This window comes from Triticum aestivum, chromosome 3B (assembly GCF_018294505.1).
Source record: "Triticum aestivum cultivar Chinese Spring chromosome 3B, IWGSC CS RefSeq v2.1, whole genome shotgun sequence".
NCBI lineage: Eukaryota > Viridiplantae > Streptophyta > Magnoliopsida > Poales > Poaceae > Triticum > Triticum aestivum.
The window spans coordinates 250,684,878-250,709,351 of NC_057801.1; the positions used below are offsets into that span (position 1 = coordinate 250,684,878).

Below are 24,474 nucleotides of genomic sequence, written 5' to 3' on the forward strand. Positions count from 1 at the left end.
CGGAGCCATGGAGGATCGCGGCGGCAGAAGAGCTTCGGCGGGGAGTCGCGCTGGCCGAGCTCCCTCGCCGGAGTTGGGGGCGGCGGTCTTCGGATCCAGGGGAAGTCTAGGGAGCAGAAGAAGTGGGGGGAGAATGGCTGCGGGAGAAAATGGCCGAGGGGATCGGCGACGACCATTTGGCCATGGTGGGGACTAGAGGAGCTCTGAGGCTCTGGGAAGTTAATGGAGGGCTGCGGGGGATAAGGGAGAGGCCGGGGACACGCATCAATAGGCGCGGGGAAGACTCGAGAACAGGGGGCAAGGTGGCACGCGTGCGGCTACGTGTCCGCGCTCCGGCGACGAGCACGCGCGGCCAAGGGTCGTGGGGAAGGGCGGGAAGGCGACGAGGGGGAAACCAGGCGAGCTGCAGAGGCTCACGGGGCTGCACAATGCCAAGGGGGCTCAGGGAAGAAGAAGACAGAGGAGGAAGACGACGGCGCACACGTTCGGCGATGGCGACGGCACGACGAGGAAGAAAATGAAGCGGGAAAGGAGTCCTAGGGGAAGAAAACGTCTAGGGGAAGCATCTGGACATGCTGAGACGAGCCAAATCCGGCCGGAGCAGCTCTGCCAATGCCAACAGTGGCTAGACCATCGTTATGGCCGGCATCACTCGTGATCACCACGGACACGGCGCACTCTGGCCTCCTACTTCGTGCCAAACCATGTCAGCAGTGAAGTACTTCCAAAGTGCAATAAAACTAAAGTGATGGAAAGGGCACAGGTGTAGCGAGCAGAGGGAACCAAGCTCCATAAGTTTGTTGTAGCAAACATGACCGCATCTTTGTGATCAAACTAGTGAGGTTAAGGAGTAAACTTGATGTCTGGGAGGATTAGGTTAGCAAGGACTACATTCCTGCTAAGTTGGAGGGGATTTGGTCCAGTATTTAACATAGTTGCAGTAGAACTACAAAATCTGGTCCAGAAACTAAATGAGGAAGAACCACTCACTAAGAGCGTATATAACTTGGCAACTCTTGATGATTTGGACATATGTAGATGATTTAAAAAGATCATACCAAATGGACTTGCCAAAATGGTACTTGTTTCACAAACATCTCTTCTGTCCAGAAACGTGGGAAAATTCTAGAAAAATATTGGCTAAATTAAATGAGCCAAACTCTTGTGGAGGTGAATCATATGAATAGGAGAAGGCTTAGGAATATGTTCAGCCATAATGGAGCAAGATAAAATATACTTGCTTCACAAACTGAAAATTTGGACAGAAACTAAGAATTGCTCATGTGCTCACATAGTTCAATGGAATGAGCTGAATTTTGGTGGAGGATAATGATTTGGGCTACTTGAGAAGATATAAAAGTTTCATCCCATTTGGAAACTATATGAACGTACTTCCTTCACAAAGTTGCAATCTGGTCAGAAACTTTGAACAATTGCACAGGGAGCTAGGATGAAGGGATTGAGCTGATCTTTGGTACCCATGGGTTATTTATCAATCTTAATCACCCTGTCAAATTACAGCTTAATTGGAATTAGTAATAAAGCACTTCCTTTGAAACAATTCAGAGAAGGCAGAAACTTGCATTGGATCATGTGCCCAATTTTTAAACTGTGGAACTTGAGATAAGGATGGAACTAGTGATTATATAGCAAGGAAAAGCTCCACAATTTATGTGGGAATTTTCTCTGCTATAAAAATGGTAGTTCCTTTAGAAAGTGGCAAAATTAGAATATTGGCATTAAATAGGAAAATGCATTTTTCCTTATTTAATTATGACCAATATTTTTGCCAGAGCTTGGACTAGGCATATAAACTCCACCAATTCTCATGAATTTAGGAGCTATGCCTTTGGATTTTATTCCTTAGAAAGACAAGAAAAGGAATAAATCACAAGTGAAAAAATATTGCATAGAACTTAGCAATATTTTGCATATACAAGGTTTATAAAGGTAGGAGGGTCTCTGGGAACAATTGGGATGATCAACAGATCAAGGAAAATAATGGCTCCTTTGTAGTCACAAAGGGCACATTCAAATTCCAAAATTTGGGAATTAGGGTTTGAGTGGGTTTGAGATTATGCAAATGAGGTCTTGCCCACTGACAAAGACATAAGCAAGGTTTTGAAAGGATGGAAATAAAAAAAATTCTTAGAGTCATCCAGCAAACTCAGGAGAAAGATTTTGAAAATGATTACCAGGAAGGAATAACAGCACAAAAATTGATAACCCAATTTTTGGGGTTGTTACATAAGGTGGGACTAACCATGAGTATCCTTTTAATTAGTAATCTCACGCTGATCTGCGACGCTAAGAGGGGTTAGGTCCCTCAGGTCGAATAGGAATGGGTCGGTTGCACTGTTTACTGTAAGGATTTCTACTTTCTTTTTATAGGAAATAGAATAGGCTGAGATTAGAAATTATTTGGAGGGCCAATTCAAATCCAAATGGGTTGAATTTTAATTGTGCCCTTGATAATATAAATAATTTCACATAAAATATTCAGACCATTTGGATGAGTTTCAATATTTCCCCACAAACAAAAGGATGAGTTTCAACATTTATTTAGAAAAATAAAGTGGGATATGGCATAATCACGGTTTGAACTAGAAGTAGGAGCCCTGTACCTCCTATGTCTCAAAATATAAGACGTTTTCTAGTCAAGATTTAGACAAAAAAAACCGTTTTATATTTTGAGGCAGAGGGAGTGCGAAAATTATTAAATAATTTGGGTAGCTCCAAAATGTCACAAAAAGGATATTGTAAAGTGTGGAGGTGAGTCTTGAGCTAGAACACCAAAACGGAGAATGGTTCACTTATTCACTATTTGGCAAAATAGCAAAATAAAATAGAACTTAGGATTTATTAAAATATCTAAATTCCTCCTTAATGAAAGGCAATATGATGCTGATGCAATGCTTGTGAGATGAGCATGATGCAAAAATGACATAACAAGGAGTTTACAATTAAGGTACTATTCACACCTTTGTTCATGGCTTGTTCTTTGATGATATTCGAGTCATTTAGATTTCTTTTTACAGACTCCTCTGATATCAAATTTGGTCTGCTGACTTTTAAACATTAACAACATGCTTTAACAGTCCAATATGCACCGATACTGCTGGCACGGCATGCGTTGTATATGCTCAAATCTTCCCAGGCGATGTTGGACAACCTTCTCCATAATCGATGATACCCCAACTTTATCAACGTATATTCGACCCGTTCGTCTCTTGTATGGGCACGTATCTATCTCAACATACACATCTTTGCTACACCTAACTTTGGACATGTCATCGTTTAGTTGACCAACATTCAGCCATACAACACCATAGATTGAATCGTTGTCCTACAGAATCTTTTTAGGTTTTATGGCACTCTCTTGTCGCATAGGACATTAAAAGCTTGATGCTACTTCATCCATCCTGTTATGATTCGATGTCTCACATCTTCATCAATATCACCTTCCTTCTACAACATTGAGCTCAAATATCGAAAGATGTCTTTTGAGGTACCACATGTTCATCAACGGCAATCTCCTCTTCATGCATAGTCGTACTGAAACCGTACCTCATGTACTCAGTTTAGTTGTAAAATAAATTTAAAACCTTCCAATTTCAAAGTCTACCTCCACAGCTCCAACTTTTATTAAATCCCGCCCGACTATCGTCGACTACCACCATATCATCCGCAAAGAGTATACACTACCTCGTATATTTCTTGTGACCTCATCCATCGCCGGAGCAAATATAAGGGCTCAAAGGTGACCCTTGGTGTAGTCATGTTTTAATTGTCAAAACAAATCACGAGAACAATTCATGCGCCCTATTGTTGTTAATAAGATCTAAACAATCTACGTGTTACGCTTCACCAACGTACATTCTTCCCCTGAAAAAACGTCCATTCTAATTGCATACCAGGCAAACATTTGTAAACACCCTACTAAAATTTATCTTCCAATAAATGTAAGGGAATACATCGATTCCGGCCATCCTCCATCCCCAAATTGACCATTTGCTAGTGTGTCATTTCTTGATCAAGTCGGCCGTGAAGGTGACGCCGGCGGACGGCAGCCATGTGAGGCCGTCGATGAACCGCCTTACGGTGAAGTGGCTGGCCCATGCCGGGTCCATGATCACGTGGTACCCCGGCCACTTCACCCGCCCGGCGACCCCCGCGCCGGGCCCAAAGTTTCTGTACTCCCCGTAGAAGAGGGTGTTGAGTCCGGCGTCCCCTGCCCACTCGAGCCACCCGCGCGCGCGCACGCCGGTGCCCAAGTACGACTCCATGACCACCACCCGCGAGAATGGCTTCCACGGTCGGCCGAGGTAGGTCGGGTACTTGGCCTCCACGACGCAGTTGTGGATGGAGAACCCCGTGTTCTGGTTCGGGTCCTTGCGGCCCTGGGCCGTGACGCTCCCCGTCTGCCCCGGCGCCAGCGGCAGCGTGGCGAGGATGGTGCGCTGGATCACGGCGATGCCGTTGCCGAAGACGAAGTCCACGGTGCCGGACACGCGGCAGTCGCGGTAGAACTGCCGGAGCGAGTGCGCGTAGAGCGTGTCCTGGTGCCCCTCGATGGCCACGCGGAAGAAGGCCGAGCGATCCGAGTCCACGCGCAGGGCCACCGCCTGGTGCGCCGCCGCCCCCGCCGTGTTGCGGATCGTCAGGTCCCGCGCGATGAACCCCGCGCCGGACACGGCTACGTGCACGCAAAGCCGCAGCATCGTTAGCTTTTGCGCACGGTCACGAAACGTAACTGGTTAAACGAGACAGAATTTGCACTTTTTATTTACCAACGGTGGCGCTCCGGAACGTGGTCCAGCCGCTCGAGAAGCTCCGGCTGCCGGTGATCACCGTCTCGCCCATGCCCTCGCCAACGAGCACGATGTTGCTCTTCTTCTTCTTCACGTCCACGTTCTCGTAGTACACCCCTCGCTTCACGTAGATGACGTACTTCCTCCGGCTGTGGTTGGGCGCGCGCGCCACCGCCTCGCCGACAGACCGGTACCTCCCGCTCCCGTCCCGCGCCACCACCACGTCCACGCGCATCGCCTTCTTCCGTCCCGTCCGGCCCCGGGCGCGCGCGAGCTCCCCTTCGACGCCGCCGGCGACGTCCATCACCCACGGCGGCAGCTCCGAACCGGCGCCGGACGCCGCCGTGTCGTTCTTGCCGTGCTGGCGCAGCGGCATGATGCTGCGCAGCCGCTTGTGCATGGCGAGCAGGTTGCTCACCAGCTGCGTCAGCTGCGCCACGGATGCCTCGACGCGACGCAGCAGGCGGCCATCGGTGCCGCGGAAGCCCTCCGTGCACGTGTCCTGGTTGCCCAGCGCGGCGCTGAGCCAGGCGTGCAGGTCGTCCTCGGCACGCGCGCCGCTGCGGACGCTCCCGGACGCAGCGCCGTGCTGGGTCTCCATCTCCGGCTCCACGCCGTCGAGGGACTCGGCCATGGCGTCGAGCGACCACCCTAGCTCGTCGACGGAGTATCCCAGCAGCTCGATGCAGTCGCGCACGGCCATCTCCTCGCGCGCGTGGTTGGACAGGGACGCCAGGCCGGCGACGGCCCCGACGGCGCTGACGGCCTCGCCGAGCGTGTCGCGGAGCGCGGCGCGGAGGACGGGCACGGGCCCGCTGCTGGGCCCGCCGCGCGCCGTGTCGATGCGCGAGACGCAGTCACCCTTGCCGCGCCCGGCCCCGGAGGAAGAAGAGGTGACGTTGAAGCACGCCTGGCGCAGCAGCGCCTCCTCGAAGGCCTCGGCCTCGCCCTGCCCCTTGAACGTGTACCCGGAGAACACCGCGGCGCCATCGCCGCCGCGGGGGACGATCAGAAGCGCCAACAAAAGCAGGAGCACCTGCAGGGGGGTGCCTTTACCACGTGCCATCCATGTCGACGTCATTGCCGTGAGGAGTGTATGGGCATGACCATTGGTCGTGCGTGCGTATATATTGTGAAGGCATTGCTGACGAAGGTAAGCAAGTAATCTGCCTTGGCGCAAAAGGAGGCAAGGTATAGTTTGTAGTGGAAGAAAGGTGAGCAAATATAGCATAGCATGCAGGTCTTTATCAACTCCTCTTTTCCGCTTTGAGGACAAAGTCAGTTTTGAGTCGAATGATTGGTCCGATTGCAACAAGTAAATTATCTTCGGGAGCATTTTTTCCCTGTTCACTAGTACTGCAGCATAAGTGAGTGACAGGACTGGCACGTGCAGCGGAAGTTTCAGGCGATCGCAGGATCTCGATTACGCTGGGTGTCGCCGGCAGTGTCGGTCGATACTTGGAGCAAGGTAGCAGCGCGAGAACGTGTCCCGATGGGGACGATTCGGGCATGCATGCATGCAGATTGTGCCATGCTTCTAGCGCAATTTACACAGCGAATTGGGCAGTCCGATGATGAGCGCACCGGCACCGGCAGCGGGCACCTGAGCCTGAGGCACGCGACACTCAAGGTGGTGGATTCGCGCGTCTTGCTTGGCGACGCAGGCTTCTAGATTCGCTCGCGGCATGCGCTGATTCTGAATCTTCAACGAGGGCGCCGCTTCTTGCCATCTGCGGAAGAACACTATAAAATTTGCATTCGTCGCGAATTTCAGCTAAGATGGTTCAATTAGCAACACACCTCAAACTAGCAAAATTCTACTCCCTCAACCTTGAGACACTTATTTTAAGACGGAAGGAGTACTTCTTAAACATATAACGGAGATTTCTCAACCGCCTCTTTCAAAATGCATCAAACTATTTAAACTGGTGCAGCTAAACAATGTAAAAATAAACCACAAAGGTGAACAAGATGACCTCTCTCCCATTCTCACCTGGAGCGAAGTCTATTTTAAACCTTAAACTCGTAGAGCTCGTCGGAATCAAACCTCCACCTTCGAATCCCTGAAATCGGTATCCTAACCTCTCTAATCCCGATAAAGATCAACCCTGCACTAATCCTAAACTTGTTTGTCGCAGAAAAAAAGGCAATCCTGACCGGGATCAGTAGGTTCTCTCACCGACTAAGCAGCCCTACATGTCATATCTATCTTCCTCGCTGGCTGTTGTTGCTTCGAGCTGCCCGAGCGACGACGCTCACCACGTTCCAAGCACCTGCAGCAGCCGGCAGTGCGGTGCAATACCAAACTCCACGGTATGCCCCGACGCCCCCGCCTCCCCGGGGTATCGCGTCACCGGCCGCCGGCCAGGTGTGTGCGTGCAGGTCCCATGCCACGTGAGTCGTGCCGCCGGCCGTGGGCGCATGTTCGAGGCCCCGAAGAAGACGCAGGTCGATCAAGCTAGAAGGCATGTAAGTTTCTACGTAGATCGTGAGCTAGCTCCTGTAAAATTCATCCACTTGCTTAAAGCCAGTTTCTATGTACGTACATTGCCTAAAGAAAAGCATCGGTTGATTCCAACGAGCTCTACGAGTTTAGGGTTTAAAATAGACTTCACTCCTCTCACCTGATACAGTTTGGTGTATTTCCCTTTCAACAAAGGAACCAGACCCCCCGCAAAAGGAAAAAAAAACAAAGGTACCAGACTTTGTATTGATCTTTTTCTGTAGTACAGTATTTCTCAGCAAAGAAAACAAATAATGGCAACGTTTGCATCTTTTTACGTTTGGATATTGAACCCTGCGACACAGTTTTTTCATTGGTTAAGTTAGCTATAAGTAAAACATCTACTATACCTAATTGCGGCAGAAGAACACCAACTGACAGCCTAACTGGATTGTTGACTGCCCATGTGGTGAGAGAAGGTAACCCAAGTAACCACCGCTTAAGGCCCTGTTTGTTTCATAAGTCATAGGACTTTTTTAAGTCCCAACTTATAAGTCATAAGTCCCTACCTGTTTGTTTACATGGACTTATAAGTCCCGAGTCTCTCCCTGTTTGTTTACAGGGACTTATAAGTTGATGCCTCCCACGACCAGGTCCAACCGGAGGAAGGCCATGACCGGCCGACTGGTCGAAGAGGAGTTGCTGGTACGAGCCCAACTCCGGGAAGACGTCGACGTTGCTGTTGAGATCCAAGAAACCCATTCCCCTCCCGAGATTTCCACCGGCGGATGAACCTTCGGTTGCCTGTTGAGACGAGGGGAATTGAGAGAAGAAGGGGATCTCGTCCTCCTCATCGGCCATGGCGGCGGCGGTTGAGGGTGTCGGCGGCGGCGGCGATTAGGGCGAGGCGGGGAAGGAGCGAGGCGAGGAGGAGGGGAACGAGCGGGGCGGGGTTCGTGCGAGGCGATGCGGGGTAGGTGCGTCCAGATCGATAAGTCCCAATAAGTTCCTCCCTGAGAGTCTTTTTTGATAAGTCCCAAATGACCCCAATAAGTCCCTCCTGTTTGGTTTAGATGGGACTTATAGGGACTTTTTTAAGTCCCTAAACCAATAAGTCCCTGGAAACAAACACCCTCTAAGTAGAGTTCAAATTTAACAGCACAAAGGTGGAAATCCAGCATCTCTGGTAAAATAAGAATGCACATTCTAAGACATGAGAATAAAACTTCACATGCTCTTGAGACATCTTGGAGCTGTGGAGACTGCCGAGCAAATCACTTCAACTTCAGCATTTCCCTCAAGGCCTCCGCATAAAACTGACCAGGTTTTTGAGAATCCAAGAGATAGTCTCTAAAATACAGAACCCTTATATCTTCTATTTTATGCGCCGGAATGTCACGGTAGATAACTAGATATGGGATCATATCACATGAGGTTTTATAGCAATAATTACAAAAAAATGCTGAAGTGCAAAAAACAGAATAGTTAAGTGAAAAATCCATAGAAACATGAATTACTAGCAAATGTTACAACATAAATCGATTCTCAAATCTAAAACATCTTTTCAACATAATCCATATACTTTAAGAGCTACTAAGATTTCAGTCCGTGTAATATTTTAGCATTATTTGATTAATCATGCATAATGTTGCAGCATGACAACAGATTATTGTAGTATCCATCCTCAAAGAGATGCTGATGTTTACTGAAATATACTGTGTCATACTCCCTCCGTTCGGAATTACTCGTCCGAGAAATGAATGTATCTAGATGTATTTTAGTTGTAGATACATCCATTTTTATCCATTTTTGTGACAAGTAATTCCGAACGGAAGGAGTACATTACATCCTTGCTGATTAACAATAGCATCATTCAGTCACTGACAAACTTTAGGACATCCTAGATTTAGAAAATAATATGAGCCAGTGACATCCTTTAGTCAGTTTTATTTGCGAAGTGATAAAAGAATAGTGTACAGTTATATCAAAACTAACAATGTATTCAATACCAAACAATCAGACGACAACGCAGATGTATGTTTGTTGCTAGAATATCACATGTATAATACTGAGAGATAATTATATCTGATTACAGTTTCATGCTATTTGATTACTACTTGTTAAGGTTTATACTGAAAAGAGACATTATTGCATAGAAAAGGGCCATAACTTGAGTAAACCATATTACTAGAGGAGGTGGTACAGTAGGTACTATAGAGTAAGAAATAAATTTTCTTGCCAACAAACCTTTAAATTTAAAAAGTCATGTCGTAAATTTATTTTCTGCAAAGATATCTTGAGAACTCTATGTTAATGTAATTAATAGCAAAGGTACAAAAGTTTTAGAAGGCTATGATATCGCATACACACAAATAAAAGATGTTTGCTCTTGAATTTGGTGTGGCTACGAAAGCACTGCATGAAAAATGAAAGGGGGCTGCTACGCGTGGGCCGGCAGATCATTTTAAAAGATCCGCCGCCTCGCGAGCCGTTAGTTAAGACAAAATCAAGCGGTAGTCCAAGAATCTGCTCTATAAGCCAATGTAGGAACAGTTATAGGACAACTTTTCATCACCCACAAAAAAAAGGACAACTTTTCACGTTGAAACTTAGAGGGCTCACAATTGTTACAACGTGGCAATATTTATGAGCAAAACTGTAACCTAGTTGCTTTTAATCCTCCTGCAAGACAGAAACATACAAAGAATAGCACTCTGACAAGATGGAGCTTCAACGGTGTTAGTTCAGTGAGTTATAATAAGAGAAAAATGCTACCATACCCATTCTAGTACCCAACTGCAACAAAATAAAACTATGATTTTTCTCAAGGGGACAAGCTCTCAGTTTCATTACTGAAACTGTGTGTTGCAAAACGGAGGAAGTATTCAACATTATTCCTGAAACCTACAGAAACATCATGCATACCAAAATGCTAAGCTAATTACAAGCCAACGAGCAAACGTCAACATATCAAACTACTACCAGATAGTAAACTACCCATATTACCCAAAAGGACAAACGCCGCCACCAATTCTTCTACAGTAAGTGAAGATTATCACCACAGGAGCGATTCTAGTTTATTTTCTAGTCAATCTCCAGCATCTAAGACATAATTTTCAGGAAGGGTCGGAGCTCTTACTGAGCGTTGAAATGTACTCATGGACTCGCTTTTGTTTCTCCTCCAACTCCGCAATCATCTGATCCGCAGCCTCGTTGATCATCCTTGGGAGGTACTTTTCCATCCGGTCGAACCACTCCTGCAATGTCATGGTCTCAAGACTGCTTCTAACAGCACATTCCTCCACCTTCGCCCCATCTCCTACATCTCCTCTACTGCCAAGCAAATCCCCATTGCCATCATCTTCCTCTTCTCCGCCACCCATTTCCCAATCACCCTCATTGTCAGAAGCAGCACACTGAGCAGAAGCCTCTCCTCTACTGCCAAGCAAATCCCCGTTGCCATCATCTTCCTCTTCTCCTCCACCCATTTGCCAATCATCCCCATTGTCAGAAGCAGCACACTGAGCAGAAGCCTCTCTTCTACTGCCAAGCAAATCCCCATTGCGATCATCTTCCTCTTCTCCGCCACCCCTTTCCCCATCACCCTCATTGTCAGAAGCAGCACACTGAGCAGAAGCCCTCCCCTTGGGGACTTCCTCCTCCAATGCCTTTGCAGCCACCTCGATTTCTCCATCGTCAGCTGTCACCTTATCCCCCTTCTCCTCCTCCTCCTCCTCCTCTTCACCATCCTTTACCGCTGTCAAAGTCGACAGGTTGCCAGGCTGATCTCTTGGCACAGCCACCTCATGTTCTTCCTCTTCCTCCACTTCCTCATCCTCTAGAAAGGCCTTCCTTGTACTAGCAGCTCTTGTAAACCTTCCCTGCCCCCCTCTGGACCCCGTCTTCAGAGGCTGTGGTGGAGGGGCGACCGTCGGAGCATTCTTCCTCCTCCCACGGCGTGTAGCCATCTGGGCCTCCACATCGTCTTCCTTCTCCAGTTCAGGAGGCTCCGTGTCCTCCTTCCGCGTCACCAGCAGGGCTTCCTCCTCATCATCTCCTTTCTCCGACTCAGCAGCTGCTGTGATCTTCTTCCGCCCGCCAGCACGCGGCGCCGGCGGGGACTCCTCCTTCTCAGGTTCAGAGGGCTCCGCGGCCTTCTTCCGTCCACCACGGCGCCTCCCCGCCAGGGCCTCCTTCTCCCCCTCTTCCTCCTCCTCATCTCCTTTCTCCGACTCAGCAGCTGCTGTGGTTTTCTTCCGCCCGCCAACAGGCGGCGCCAGCGGGGCCTCCTCCTTCTCCGGTTCGGAGGGCTCCGCGGCCTTCTTCCGTCCACCACGGCGCCTCCCCGCCGGGGCCTCCTTCTCCCCCTCTTCCTCCTCCTCGTCTCCTTTCTCCGACTCAGCAACTGCTGTGGTCTTCTTTCGCCCGCCAACAGGCGGCGCCAGCGGGGCCTCCTCCTTCTCCGGTTCAGAGGTCTCCGCGGCCTTCTTCCGTCCGCCACGGCGCCTCCCCACCGGGGCCTCCTTCTCCCCCTCTTCCGTCTGTTCAGGGGGAGCCACTGCAGCCACCTTCCTACGTCCGCCCCTGCGGGGCTTCTCCTCCACTACCACTACCGCCGCGTCCGGCACTTCATTCTCCACTTCGGGGATCGCCGCCACCGCTGCCTTCTTCCGTGTGCCCCGGCGGGTCGCCGCAGGGGGCTTCTCCTCCTCCACCGCCGCCGTCTCTGCCGCATAGCGCGAGGAGCGCCTAGTTCCGGGGTCGGCAGCGGTGGCGGTGCCCAGATCCGAATTGGAGGGGATGGACACGGCGAGCACGGTGGACTCGCCGATCTTGATCAGGTTCCCATGGGAAAGCGGGGTGGGAACAAAGGGCGCGAGGGGCACGTCGTTGAGGAAGGAGCCGTTGGAGGATCCCAGATCGGAGACGACCCATCCGGCGGCGGGCGGCGGGAGGAACTCGATGGAGAGATGTTGCTGCGATGCGCCCTTATCGCGCACGGCAAAGTGGTTGCCTTTGATGACGCGCCCGACACGGAGCGCGGATCCAGCGCTGCACTGGCAGATCTCTCCCTTGCGCGGACCCTTCTCCACCGCCAAGGTGAGCACCGGCGGCGGAGCGGCCATTTGGGGGCTTGGGGGAGTGAAAGTGGGGAAATTTCGAATTTCGTGGGGGGAGGAGAGAGGGGTTTGAGCTTTGGGAGATTTTGCCACAACCGCAAAAAGCTACGACAATGCCACTGAACAAAGTTTTCCTGGCCCACTAGGCCAAACATTTTAGTTGGGTCGACCCCGTCGGGTACGGGCAACCCGAGCTCAGTTTTTGGCCCAAGCCCGATTAAAACCAAAATCTTAAAAATATATAGGATTTGATAAAATAAATATGGAAATTCCCTCAAAAAGGGAGAAAATATGGACTAAAAAAATAATTAAACGCAACCGATCGATCATGTGCACGCGTCGAGATACGGGTGGAATCACCCCATACCCTTACCCGTCCTCCTTCAGCTCACCCATCACTTGTACACATACCCGTCAAAGGGTACAATTTTTAGGGTGCTGTCGGAGCAGGGGCTCCTTCTGACTCAAGCAGATATTGTTAAACATATCTATGAGTTTCACATGCAGCTGATGGGCTCAGAGGAGCCGAATCTTGCGGGCCTTAGGGCTGATGTGTGGGGGCAGGATCAGCAGATTTCAGCTAGTGAGAATGAGGCGTTGTTACTAGCTTTCTCTCCTGAGGAAGTTGACCCAAAAGTGGCCTCCATGAAGAGTGGCACTACCCCTGGCCCGGATAGGTCGCCGGTGGCCATGTTTAAGGCCTTATGGCATGCGATGCGTTTAGGGCCACGATTGTTGACATTTGTATAGGTTTTTTCGCGCGGTTGCGTTGACATCTTGCAGTTCAACTTTGGGATACTTTGGCTCATCCCCAAAGTGTTGGGAGCAGAATCCATCAAACATGTTAGGTCGATTGCGTTCATAATATACCGTTCAAGATCTACGCTAAAACGCGTGCACCTAGATTGTCCCACGTTGTGCACCAGATTGTCACAAGTGACAGGCTGTGTTCATTCATGGTAGACACATTTTAGAGGACCCGGTGGTGTTACAAGAAAGGGAAATGTTTGTATACGGCGGACCGGCCGAGCGTTTGGTCGGTCGCGCCGCGTGCGTTCGATTGTAGCAGATCGTGCGAGACAGGTTACCTGGCGTTGGGCCCATGCACCGTTGTGCGCGTCACCCTCCCCTCCCCTGCCTTATCTTCTTACTAGCGCTGGACCTTATCCATTCAGTTTCCTCGTCCCATTTCTCTCAGCTCTACGAGAAATCAACCTCCAAATCACAACGAGCACGAGCCCCAAATCCCGATGACCACGGTTGCCGCAAATTCCAGCGACGTCGGTGACCTCCTCTAGCCCAACGACCTCCGCGTCCCACATCCCATCATCTCTTTCTTGTTCCAAGCCCCACGACCTCCACTCCGTTTTTTACGACCAAGCACCGGAGTTGGAACCACCTACGGTTCGTGCCGAGTCATTGGTGCGCTGCCTACCGCCGGATCCGGAGCTGGAACCGGCACCGCGAGGTGTTGCAACCATTGGAGTGCGGAGCTAGAACTAGCGAACTGCAAAGCTTCCACTGGGATCTCCCTGTTGAGTTTATTTGCTGGAACCAGTGTTTTGTTCCACTGGAACTAGCAATCTTTTTTTGCTACAACCTTGTTTGTTTTGCTACAGTCGAATCACTCAGAGTCTCCCTGCCGAGTTATTTATTTGCTGGAAGCATTATTTATTTTTGTTGGAAATAGCAATCCTTTTTGCTACAAATCAATGACCAGATTTTCTTCTCTGATTATTTTTTTGCTGGAACCGAAGCAACAAAAAGCTACATCTAGCACTGCTAGTGATGGAGACGACGGTCTGCGGTGCTGCATCCAGCGAGTCATTTTGCTGGAACCGGCCTTTTGTTTTGCTACAACGGGCTAAGATTTTGCTGCTTCGGCGAGGTGTTTCATTGCGATAGTCAGCGGCGCCGGCAGTATTTCGGCTGGAACCGGTGATGTGTTTTGCTGGAACTGTATTTGTCTTTTGCTACTACCAGGACAGTAGCTTTTTTGTTGCTGAATTGTGTTTCCTTTTTTGCTGGAACATGGTGGTGGGAGCCGACAACGCGTTGAGCCAGAGTTGGACGACACCGGCGATGCTACAACCTTCGTCCGCGGATGCTACAACCGTCAACAGCGGGGGCTACAAGCAGCGACGGCGAGATGGAAAGTTGTGACCATGGACTCAATTTGCTGGGACGGGGGATGGTGGTGGTGGTGGAGCTGCATCAGCGGCTGGTGGTGGAGATGGGATGGTGTGCCCCTGTCACTACAAAAAAAGACACATCCGTGACATTTTGGGCCGAATGAAAATTGTTTCTGTCAGGCTTATGACACTTCTATGACGATAATTGTGATAGAACCCGGTACCATCATAGATTTGGTGCGCACCTACTTCTATGACACAAAATCATGACAGAAAATGGGCTTTTTGTCCTGGGCGGGCCGGAGACGCAGCTGCATGACATTCTTTGGGCCGTCCATAACGAAAAAAAATGTGCTAGAAGCGAGGGCGAGAAAAATATCGGGGAGTTCCCGGTTACGGTGGGTGGTCGGGGCCGAGCGATGCATGGATTCATAGCTTTGAATAGCATTTGTACAATAAAACGGGACAAGACTCTCTCTTTGTGTGGTGTGAATAGTTTTATTTTTTCGCTTTTTTCGTTGAGGGAAGTGCAAATTGATTTGGTACGTACAATAATTTGGTATGTACAATATTACATGTTAGGTTTGTCCCTAAAATTCAACCCGCGCCTTCTTATATCCCAAAAATTCAGATATCGTGCTCCAAAAACTCGCGCCTTCACAACCTATGCCTTGTTATCCCGAAATTACAACATGCGCGAAAACTCCCTCCAGCTCCCGAATCCTGACACGCGAAATGCGCCTTCTAACCCTGAGATGAAAGGGCCGCTAGTTCAAATTGATGGGGGTACTTTTGTAACACACCCTACATTTTGGACAAGCGCGTCCCTAAGTAATGGTTCCCCCTCCCATCGCCTCCTTTTCACCATTCGAAATCCCAGGCCACCATAACCTCTCTGCTCCAGTCGCAAAACCCCACCATTCTCCGTCCGCCACCTCACCAGTGCCCAGTCGGAGCCTCTTCCCCGACGATGTTGTCCACCGCAATAGCTCGACGTCCCTCATCCACCTCCCCGGATGAGGATCCGTCGTTGATCTCGTCGTCCTGTTGGTTCAGCCGCCCCGTCCTCCACCTCCAAGGAGTTGCTACGACGGTCGCCTCGTTTATCGCGGTTGCTCCATCCCCACATCGCCGCCTTAACCTGCTCCACCAGAACCGCAGCGTCCTCACTAATTCCTCGGACGAAGCCGAGGCCTACTCGGCGCCACCAGAACCGCAGCATCCTCACCGACTCATCGCACCTTCTCCTTAACTCGACCTCCCAGCGCCGACGGTACTCCATCCCGTACCCCCATGCACTACAAAAAAAAGGCACATCCGTGACATTTTGGGCCAAATGATTTTTTTTCTATCATGCTTATGACCATGAGGTCACGGGCCAAATGAAGGGGAGTCTTGGCGCAGTGGTAAAGCTGCTGCCTTGTGACCATGAGGTCACGGGTTCAAGTCCTGGAAACAGCCTCTTGCAGAAATGTAGGGAAAGGCTGCGTACAATAGACCCAAAGTGGTCGGACCCTTCCCCAGACCATGCGCAAGCGGGAGCTACATGCACTGGGGCTGCCCATGCTTATGACACTTCTATGACGATAATTGTGACAAAACCCGGTATCATTATAGATGTGGTGGGCTCCTACTTCTATGACAAAAAATCATGACAGAAAATGGGCTTTTCATCCTGGGCGGGCTGGAGACGCAGCTGCATGACATTTTTTGGGCTGTCCATGACGGAAAAAACCATGGTAGAAGCGAGGGCGAGGAAAATATCGGGGAGTTCCCGGTTACGGTGGGTGGTCGGGGCCAAGCGATGCGCATTTCTCTCTTACACGTACACGCGTGGGTGCGAGGCGTTGGGCTCTAACTGAACCCGAGCAAGGCGTTCGCCTACTGACCCTGAGCGATTGCACTGTAGGCTACGTGTTACTGAACCCGAGCGATTGATCGATCTGGCTATTAACTGAACCCGATCGAGCGATTCCTTCGCTATTGCTGCTAACTGAAGTTGATCGAACCTACTGCCTCTTGATGAACAATGAGCGTTATTGGGGGTTGGATGAACAGTTCCCGATGGGGGTTGTATGAACAGGACGCCGTGGTAGTAGAGGCCATTGCCGCTGGATGAATAGGAACCCGATCGAGCCGGTTGGGGGTGGATGAACATGACCTCGTGGAGGGCTGGCTGAACAGCAGCCGGTGGAGCGTTGGTTGAACAGTAGCCTATGGAGGGCTGGATGAATAGTAGCCCATGGAGGGGTGGTTGAACAGGACCCCGTGGACAGCAGCGTAGCTACGTACAGCTACCCGGTGTCACTGGCACCGGGTCCAATCTACACTTGCTTAAGATAATCCATTGATTTAGTGTGTAGGTCATTGATTTTTTGATGTGTTCTTCTATGTGGACACCGGGTAATCTTGAGTCTGGGTCCGCCCCTGCCCGTGGAGAGGGTTGGTTGAACAGTAGCCGGTGGAGGAGCGGTGGAGGCTTGATGAACAGGAGCCCGTGGATGAAAAGTAGCTGGTGGAGGCAGGAGGGAGACATTGTGGATGAACAGTCGTAGGTGGAAGCTGGAGGAGGTCGACGATTGTAAGTGCATCTAGTGCCCCTTAGTGATTTTGGTGTATTGAAGACCTATAGGTTAAGGGACTAATATGTTTGTGAGTGTACACAGGTTCTATAAGTCAATGAGGAGTTTGATATTTACAGTGAAAGTTGACCCCTAAAAATGAATGTCTTCGGCTGAAGACTTTGGTTCTCCTGAAGACTTTGAAATTGAAGAAATTGGTGTGACCGTGTGTGACGCCCCCGATTCAATCGTACACTAAACTGTTGGGGAACGTAGCAGAAATTCAAAAAATTTCCTACGTAACACCAAGATCTATCTATGGAGAGACCAGCAACGAGTAGAAAGGGGAGTGCATCTACATACCCTTGTAGATCGCTAAGCGGAAGCGTTCAAGTGAACGGGGTTGATGGAGTCGTACTCGTCGTGATTCTGATCACCGATGATCCTAGTGCCGAACGGACAGCACCTCCGCGTTCAACACACGTACAGCTCGACGATGTCTCCCACGCCTTGATCCAGCAAGGAGAGAGGGAGAGGTTGAGGAAGACTCCATCCAGCAGCAGCACAACGGCGTGGTGGTGATGGAGGAGCGTGGCAATCCTGCAGGGCTTCGCCAAGCACCTACGGGAGAGGAGGAGGTGTCACGGGAGGGAGGGAGGCGCCAAGGGCTCAGGTATGGATGCCCTCCCTCCCCTCAACTATATATAGGGGCAGGGGAGAGGGGGGAGGCGCAGCCTTGCCCCTTCCTCCAAGGAAGGGGTGGGGCTAAGAGGGGGGGGAGGAGTCCATCCTCCCCAAGGCACCTCGGAGGTGCCTTCCCCCTTGAGGACTCTTCCCTCTAGGGTTCCCTAGGCGCATGGGCCTCTTGGGGCTGGTGCCCTTGGCCCATGTAGGCCAAGGCGCACCCCCTACAGCCCATGTGGCCCCCCGGGGCAGGTGGCCCCACCCGGTGGGCCCCCGGGACCCTTCCGGTGGTCCCGGTACAATACCGATGACCCCGAAACTTGTCCCGATGGCCGAAACAGGACTTCCTATATATAAATCTTTACCTCCGGACCATTCCGGAACTCCTCGTGACGTCCGGGATCTCATCCGGGACTCCGAACAACATTCGGTAACCACATACAAGCTTCCTTTATAACCCTAGCGTCATCGAACCTTAAGTGTGTAGACCCTACGGGTTCGGGAGACATGCAGACATGACCGAGATGTTCTCCGGTCAATAACCAACAGCGGGATCTGGATACCCATGTTGGCTCCCACATGTTCCACGATGATCTCATCGGATGAACCACGATGTCAAGGACTCAATCGATCCCGTATACAATTCCCTTTGTCTAGCGGTATGGTACTTGCCCGAGATTCGATCGTCGGTATACCGATACCTTGTTCAATCTCGTTACCGGCAAGTCTCTTTACTCGTTCCATAACACATCATCCCGTGATCAACCCCTTGGTCACATTGTGCACATTATGATGATGTCCTACCGAGTGGGCCCAGAGATACCTCTCCGTTTACACGGAGTGACAAAATCCCAATCTCGATTCGTGCCAACCCAACAGACACTTTCAGAGATACCCGTAGTGTACCTTTATAGCCACCCAGTTACGTTGTGACGTTTGGCACACCCAAAGCACTCCTACGGTATCCGGGAGTTGCACAATCTCATGGTCTAAGGAAATGATACTTGACATTAGAAAAGCTTTAGCATACGAACTACATGATCTTGTGCTAGGCTTAGGATTGGGTCTTGTCCATCACATCATTCTCCTAATGATGTGATCCCGTTATCAACGACATCCAATGTCCATGGTCAGGAAACCGTAACCATCTATTGATTAACAAGCTAGTCAACTAGAGGCTTACTAGGGACATGGTGTTGTCTATGTATCCACACATGTATCTGAGTTTCCTATCAATACAATTCTAGCATGGATAATAAACGATTATCATGAACAAGGAAATATAATAATAATCAATTTATTATTGCCTCTAGGGCATATTTCCAACAGTCTCCCACTTGCACTAGAGTCAATAATCTAGTTCACATCGATATGTGATTAACACTCAAGGTCACATCCCCATGTGACTAACACCCAAAGAGTTTACTAGAGTCAATAATCTAGTTCACATTTACCATGTGATTAACACTCGATGAGTTCTGGGTTTGATCATGTTATGCTTGTGAGAGAGGTTATAGTCAACGGGTCTGAACCTTTCAGATCCGTGTGTGCTTTACTAATCTCTATGTCATCTCCTAGATGCAGCTACCACGTTCTATTTGGAGCTATTCCAAATAACTGTTCTACTTGGAGCTATTCTAAATTGTTGCTCCATTATACGTATCCGGTATCTCTACTCAGAGCTATCCGAATAGGTGTTAAGCTTGCATCGACGTAACCCTTTACGACGAACCCCTTTACCACCTCCATAATCGAGAAAATTCCTTAGTCCACTAGTTACTAAGGATAACTTTGACCGCTGTCCCGTGATCCATTCTTGGATCACTCTTGTACCCCTTGACTGACTCATGGCAAGGCACACTTCAGGTGCGGTACACAGCATAGCATACTGTAGAGCCTACATCTTATGCATAGGGGACGACCTTAGTCCTTTCTCTCTATTCTGCCATGGTCGAGCTTGAAGTCTTAACTTCATACCTTACAACTCAGGCAAGAACTCCTTCTTTGACTGATCCATCTTGAACACCTTCAAGATCACGTCAAGGTATGTGCTCATTTGAAAGTACTATTAAGCGTTTTGATCTATCCTTATAGATCTTGATGCTCAATGTTCAAGTAGCTTAATCCAGGTTTTCCATTGAAAACACTTTCCAAATAACCCTATATGCTTTCCAGAAATTCTACGTCATTTCTGATCATTAATATGTCAACAACATATACTCATCAGAAATTCTATAGTGCTCCCACTCACTTCTTTGGAAATACAAGTTTCTCATAAACTTTGTATACACCCAAAATCTTTGATCATCATCAAAGCATACATTCCAACTCCGAGATGCTCACTCCAGTCCTCAGAAGGATTGCTGGAGCTTTGCATACTTATTAGCATATTTCAGGATGGACAAAACCTTCCGGTTGTATCACATACAACCTTTCCTCAAAAATCGTCGAGGAAACAATGTTTTGACATCCTATCTGCAAGATTTCATAAATAATGCAGTAATTGCTAATATAATTCCAACAGACTCTTAGCATCGCTACGAGTGAGAAAGTCTCATCGTAGTTAACTCCTTGAACTTGTCGAAAAACATCTTAACGACAAGTCGAGCTTTCTCAATGGTGACACTTACCATCATTGTCTGTCTTCCTTTCAAAATCCATCTGCACTCAACAGCCTTACGACCATCGAGTTGTTCTGCCAAAGTCTACACTTTGTTTTCATACATGGATCCTATCTCGAATTTTATGGCTTCTAACCATTTGTCGGAATTTGGGCCCACCATCGCTTCTCCATAGCTCGTAGGTTCATTGTTGTCTAGCAACATGACCTTCAAGACAGGATTACTGTACCACTCTGAAGTAGTACGTATCCTTGTCACCCTACGAGGTTCGGTAGTGACTTGATCCGAAACTTCATGATCACTATCATAAGCTTCCACTTCAATTGGTGTAGGTGCCACAGGAACAACTTCCTGTGCCCTGCTACACACTTGTTGAAGTGACGGTTCAATAACCTCATCAAGTCTCCACCATCCTCCCACTCAATTCTTTCGAGAGAAACTTTTCCTCGAGAAAGGACCCGATTCTAGAAACAATCCCTTATTGCTTTCGAATCTAAGACAGGAGGTATACCCAACTGTTTTGGGTGTCCTATGAAGATGCATTTATCCGCTTTGGGTTCGAGCTTATCAGCCTGAAACCTTTCCACATAAGCATCGCAGCCCCAAACTTCTAAGAAATGACAGCTTAGGTTTCTCTAAACCATAATTCATACGGTGTCATCTCAACGGAATTACGTGGTGCCCTATTTAAAGTGAATGTGGTTGTCTCTAATGCCTAACCCATAAACTATAGTGGTAACTCGATAAGAGACATCATGGTATGCACCATGTCCAATAGGGTGCAACTATGACGTTTGGACACACCATCACACTATGGTGTTCCAGGCTGTATCAGTTGTGAAACAATTTCCACAATGTCTTAATTCTGTGCCAAACTCGTGATTCAGATATTCATCTCTATGATCATATCATAGATCTTTTATCCTCTTGTCACGACGATCTTTCAACTTCACACTGAAATTACTTGAACCTTTCAATAATTCAGACTCGTGATTCATCAAGTAAATATACTCAACATCTACTCGAATCATCTGTGAAGTAAGAACATAACGATATTCACTGCATGCCTCAGCACTCATTGGACTGCACACATCAAAATGTGTTACTTCCAACAAGTTGCTTTCTTTTTCCATCTTACTGAAAACGAGGCTTTTCAGTCATCTTGCCCATGTGGTATGATTTGCATGTCCCAAGTGATTCAAAATCAAGTGAGTCAAAACGGTCCATTTGCATGGAGTTTCTTCATGCATATACACCAATAGACATGGTTCGCATGTCTCAAACTTTTCAAAAACGAGTGAGCCCAAAGATCCATCAATATGGAGCTTCTTCATGCGTTTTATACCGATATGACTTACGTGGCAGTGCCACAAGTAGGTGGTACTATCATTACTATCTTTTGGCATGAACATGTGTATCACTACGATCGAGATTTAATAAACCATTCATTTTAGGTGTAAGACCATTGAAGGTATTATTCAAATAAACAGAGTAACCATTATTCTCCTTAAATGAATAACCGTATTGCGATAGACGTAATCCAATCATGTCTATGCTCAACGCAAACACCAAATAACAATTATTTAGGTTTAACACCAATCTCTTTGGTAGAGGGAGCGTGCGATGCTTGATCATATCAAGCTTGGAAAAACTTCCAACACATATCGTCAGCTCACCTTTAGCTAGTCTCCGTTTATTCCGTAGCCTTTTGTTTCGAGTTACTAACACTTAGCAACCGAACCGGTATCTAATACCCTGGTGCTACTAGGAGTACTAGCAAAGTACACATTAACACAATGTATATCCAATATACTTCTATCGACCTTGCCAGCCTTCTTATCTACCAAGTATCTAGGGTAATTCTGCTCTAGTGGTTGTTCCCCTTATTACAGAAGCACTTAGTCTCGGGTTTGGGTTTTACCTTGGGTTTCTTCACTAGAGCAGCAGCTGATTTGCCGTTTCATGAAATATCCCTTCTTGCCCTTGCCCTTCTTGAAACTAGTGGTTCCACCAACCATCAACAATTGATGCTCCTTCTTGATTTCTACTTTCGCGGTGTCAAACATCGCGAATACCTCAAGGATCATCATATCTATCCCTGATATGTTATAGTTCATCACGAAGCTCTAACAGCTTGGTGGCAATGACTTTGGACAACCATCACTGTCTTATCTGGAAGATCAACTCCCACTCGATTCAAATGATTGTTGTACTCAGACAATCTGAGCACAAGCTCAACAATTGAGCTTTTCTCCTTAGTTTGCAGGTTAAGAAAGTCGTCGGAGGTCTTATACCTCTTGACGTGGGCACGAGCCTGAAATCCCAATTTTAGCCCTCGAAACATCTCATATGTTTCGCGACGTTTCAAAAACATCTTTGGTGCCTCAATTCTAAACCATTTAACTGAACTATCACGTAGTTATCAAAACGTGTATGCTCGATGTTCAAAACATCCACAAACGACGTTTGGGGTTCAGCACACTGAGCAGTGCATTAAGGACATAAGCTTTCTACTGTCCGCATAATTGCTACTATCAACTTTCAACTAAACTTTCTCTAGGATCATATCTAAACAGTAGAACTATAGCGTGAGCTACGACATAATTTGCAAAAACCTTTTGACTATGTTCAGGATAATTAAGTTCATCTTATGAACTCCCACTCAGATAGACATACCTCTAGTCATCTAAGTGATTACATGATCCGAGTCAAACTAGGCCGTGTCCGATCATCACGTGAGACGGACTAGTCATCATCGGTGAACATCTTCATGTTGATCGTATCTTCTATACGACTCATGTTCGACCTTTCGGTCTCCGTGTTCCGAGGCCATGTCTGTACATGCTAGGCTCGTCAAGTTAACCCTAAGTGTTTCGCGTGTGTAAATCTGTCTTACACCCGTTGTATGTGAACGTTAGAATCTAACACCCGATCATCACGTGGTGCTTCGAAACACGAACTGTCGCAACGGTGCACAGTTAGGGGAGAACACTTCTTGAAATTGTTGTAAGGGATCATCTTATTTACTACCGTCGTTCTAAGCAAATAAGATGTATAAACATGATAAACATCACATGCAATCAAATAGTGACATGATATGGCCATCATCACTTTGCTCCTTTTGATCTCCATCTTCGGGGCTCCATGATCATCATCGTCACCGGCATGACACCATGATCTCCATCATCATGATCTCCATCATCGTGTCTTCATGAAGTTGCCTCGCCAACTATTACTTCTACTACTATGGCTAACGGTTAGCAATAAAGTAAAGTAATTACATGACGTTTAAGTTGACACGCAGGTCACAAATAAATTAAGACAACTCCTATGGCTCCTGCCGGTTGTCATACTCATCGACATGCAAGTCGTGATTCCTATTACAAGAACATGATCAATCTCATACATCACATATATCATTCATCACATCCTTTTGGCCATATCACATCACATAGCATACCCTGCAAAAACAAGTTAGACGTCCTCTAATTGTTGTTTGCATGTTTTACGTGGCTGCTATGGGTTTCTAGCAAGAACGTTTCTTACCTACGCATGAACCACAACGTGATATGCCAATTGCTATTTACCCTTCATAAGGACCCTTTTCATCGAATCCGATCCGACTAAAGTGGGAGAGACAGACACCCGCCAGCCACCTTATGCAACTAGTGCATGTTTGTCGGTGGAACCGGTCTCACGTAAGCGTACGTGTAAGGTTGGTCCGGGCCGCTTCATCCCACGATGCCGCCGAATCAAGATAAGACTAGTAACGGCAAGCATATTGAACAATATCGACGCCCACAACTACTTTGTGTTCTACTCGTGCAAAGAATCTACGCAATAGACCTAGCTCATGATGCCACTGTTGGGGAACGTAGCAGAAATTCAAAAATTTTCCTACGTAATCACCAAGATCTATCTATGGAGAGACCAGCAACGAGTAGAAAGGAGAGTGCATCTACATACCCTTGTAGATCGCTAAGCGGAAGCGTTCAAGTGAACGGGGTTGATGGAGTCGTACTCGTCGTGATTCAGATCACCGATGATCCTAGTGCCGAACGGACGGCACCTCCGCGTTCAACACACGTACAGCTCGACGATG

At 48.2% G+C, this 24,474-nt stretch overlaps 2 protein-coding genes across 2 annotated transcripts; both read right to left on the minus strand.

Annotated features, from left to right (window-relative positions):
* Window positions 1-3,725: 3,725 nt before the first annotated feature.
* On the minus strand, window positions 3,726-5,928 carry LOC123065308 (pectinesterase-like). The gene is made up of 2 exons (XM_044488637.1): window positions 4,791-5,928; window positions 3,726-4,696 (listed from the first exon to the last, which is right to left on the minus strand). The coding sequence occupies exons 1-2, from the start codon at window positions 5,890-5,892 to the stop codon at window positions 4,023-4,025; spliced, it is 1,776 nt and encodes a 591-aa protein (XP_044344572.1). The 5' UTR covers window positions 5,893-5,928; the 3' UTR covers window positions 3,726-4,022.
* A 4,191-nt stretch (window positions 5,929-10,119) lies between these two features.
* Window positions 10,120-12,480, minus strand: LOC123069559 (ABC transporter F family member 4). Its single transcript, XM_044492445.1, has one exon. The coding sequence runs from the start codon at window positions 12,378-12,380 to the stop codon at window positions 10,371-10,373; it is 2,010 nt and encodes a 669-aa protein (XP_044348380.1). The 5' UTR covers window positions 12,381-12,480; the 3' UTR covers window positions 10,120-10,370.
* Window positions 12,481-24,474: the final 11,994 nt, after the last annotated feature.

Coding starts and splice junctions, on each gene's coding strand:
- LOC123065308 (XM_044488637.1), bottom strand. CDS start 5,892: ATGACGTCGACATGGATGGCACGTGGTAAAGGCACCCCCCTGCAGGTG. Junction 4,697..4,790: donor GTTCCGGAGCGCCACCGTTG/GTAAATAAAAAG, acceptor GCGTGCACGTAG/CCGTGTCCGGCGCGGGGTTC.
- LOC123069559 (XM_044492445.1), bottom strand. CDS start 12,380: ATGGCCGCTCCGCCGCCGGTGCTCACCTTGGCGGTGGAGAAGGGTCCG.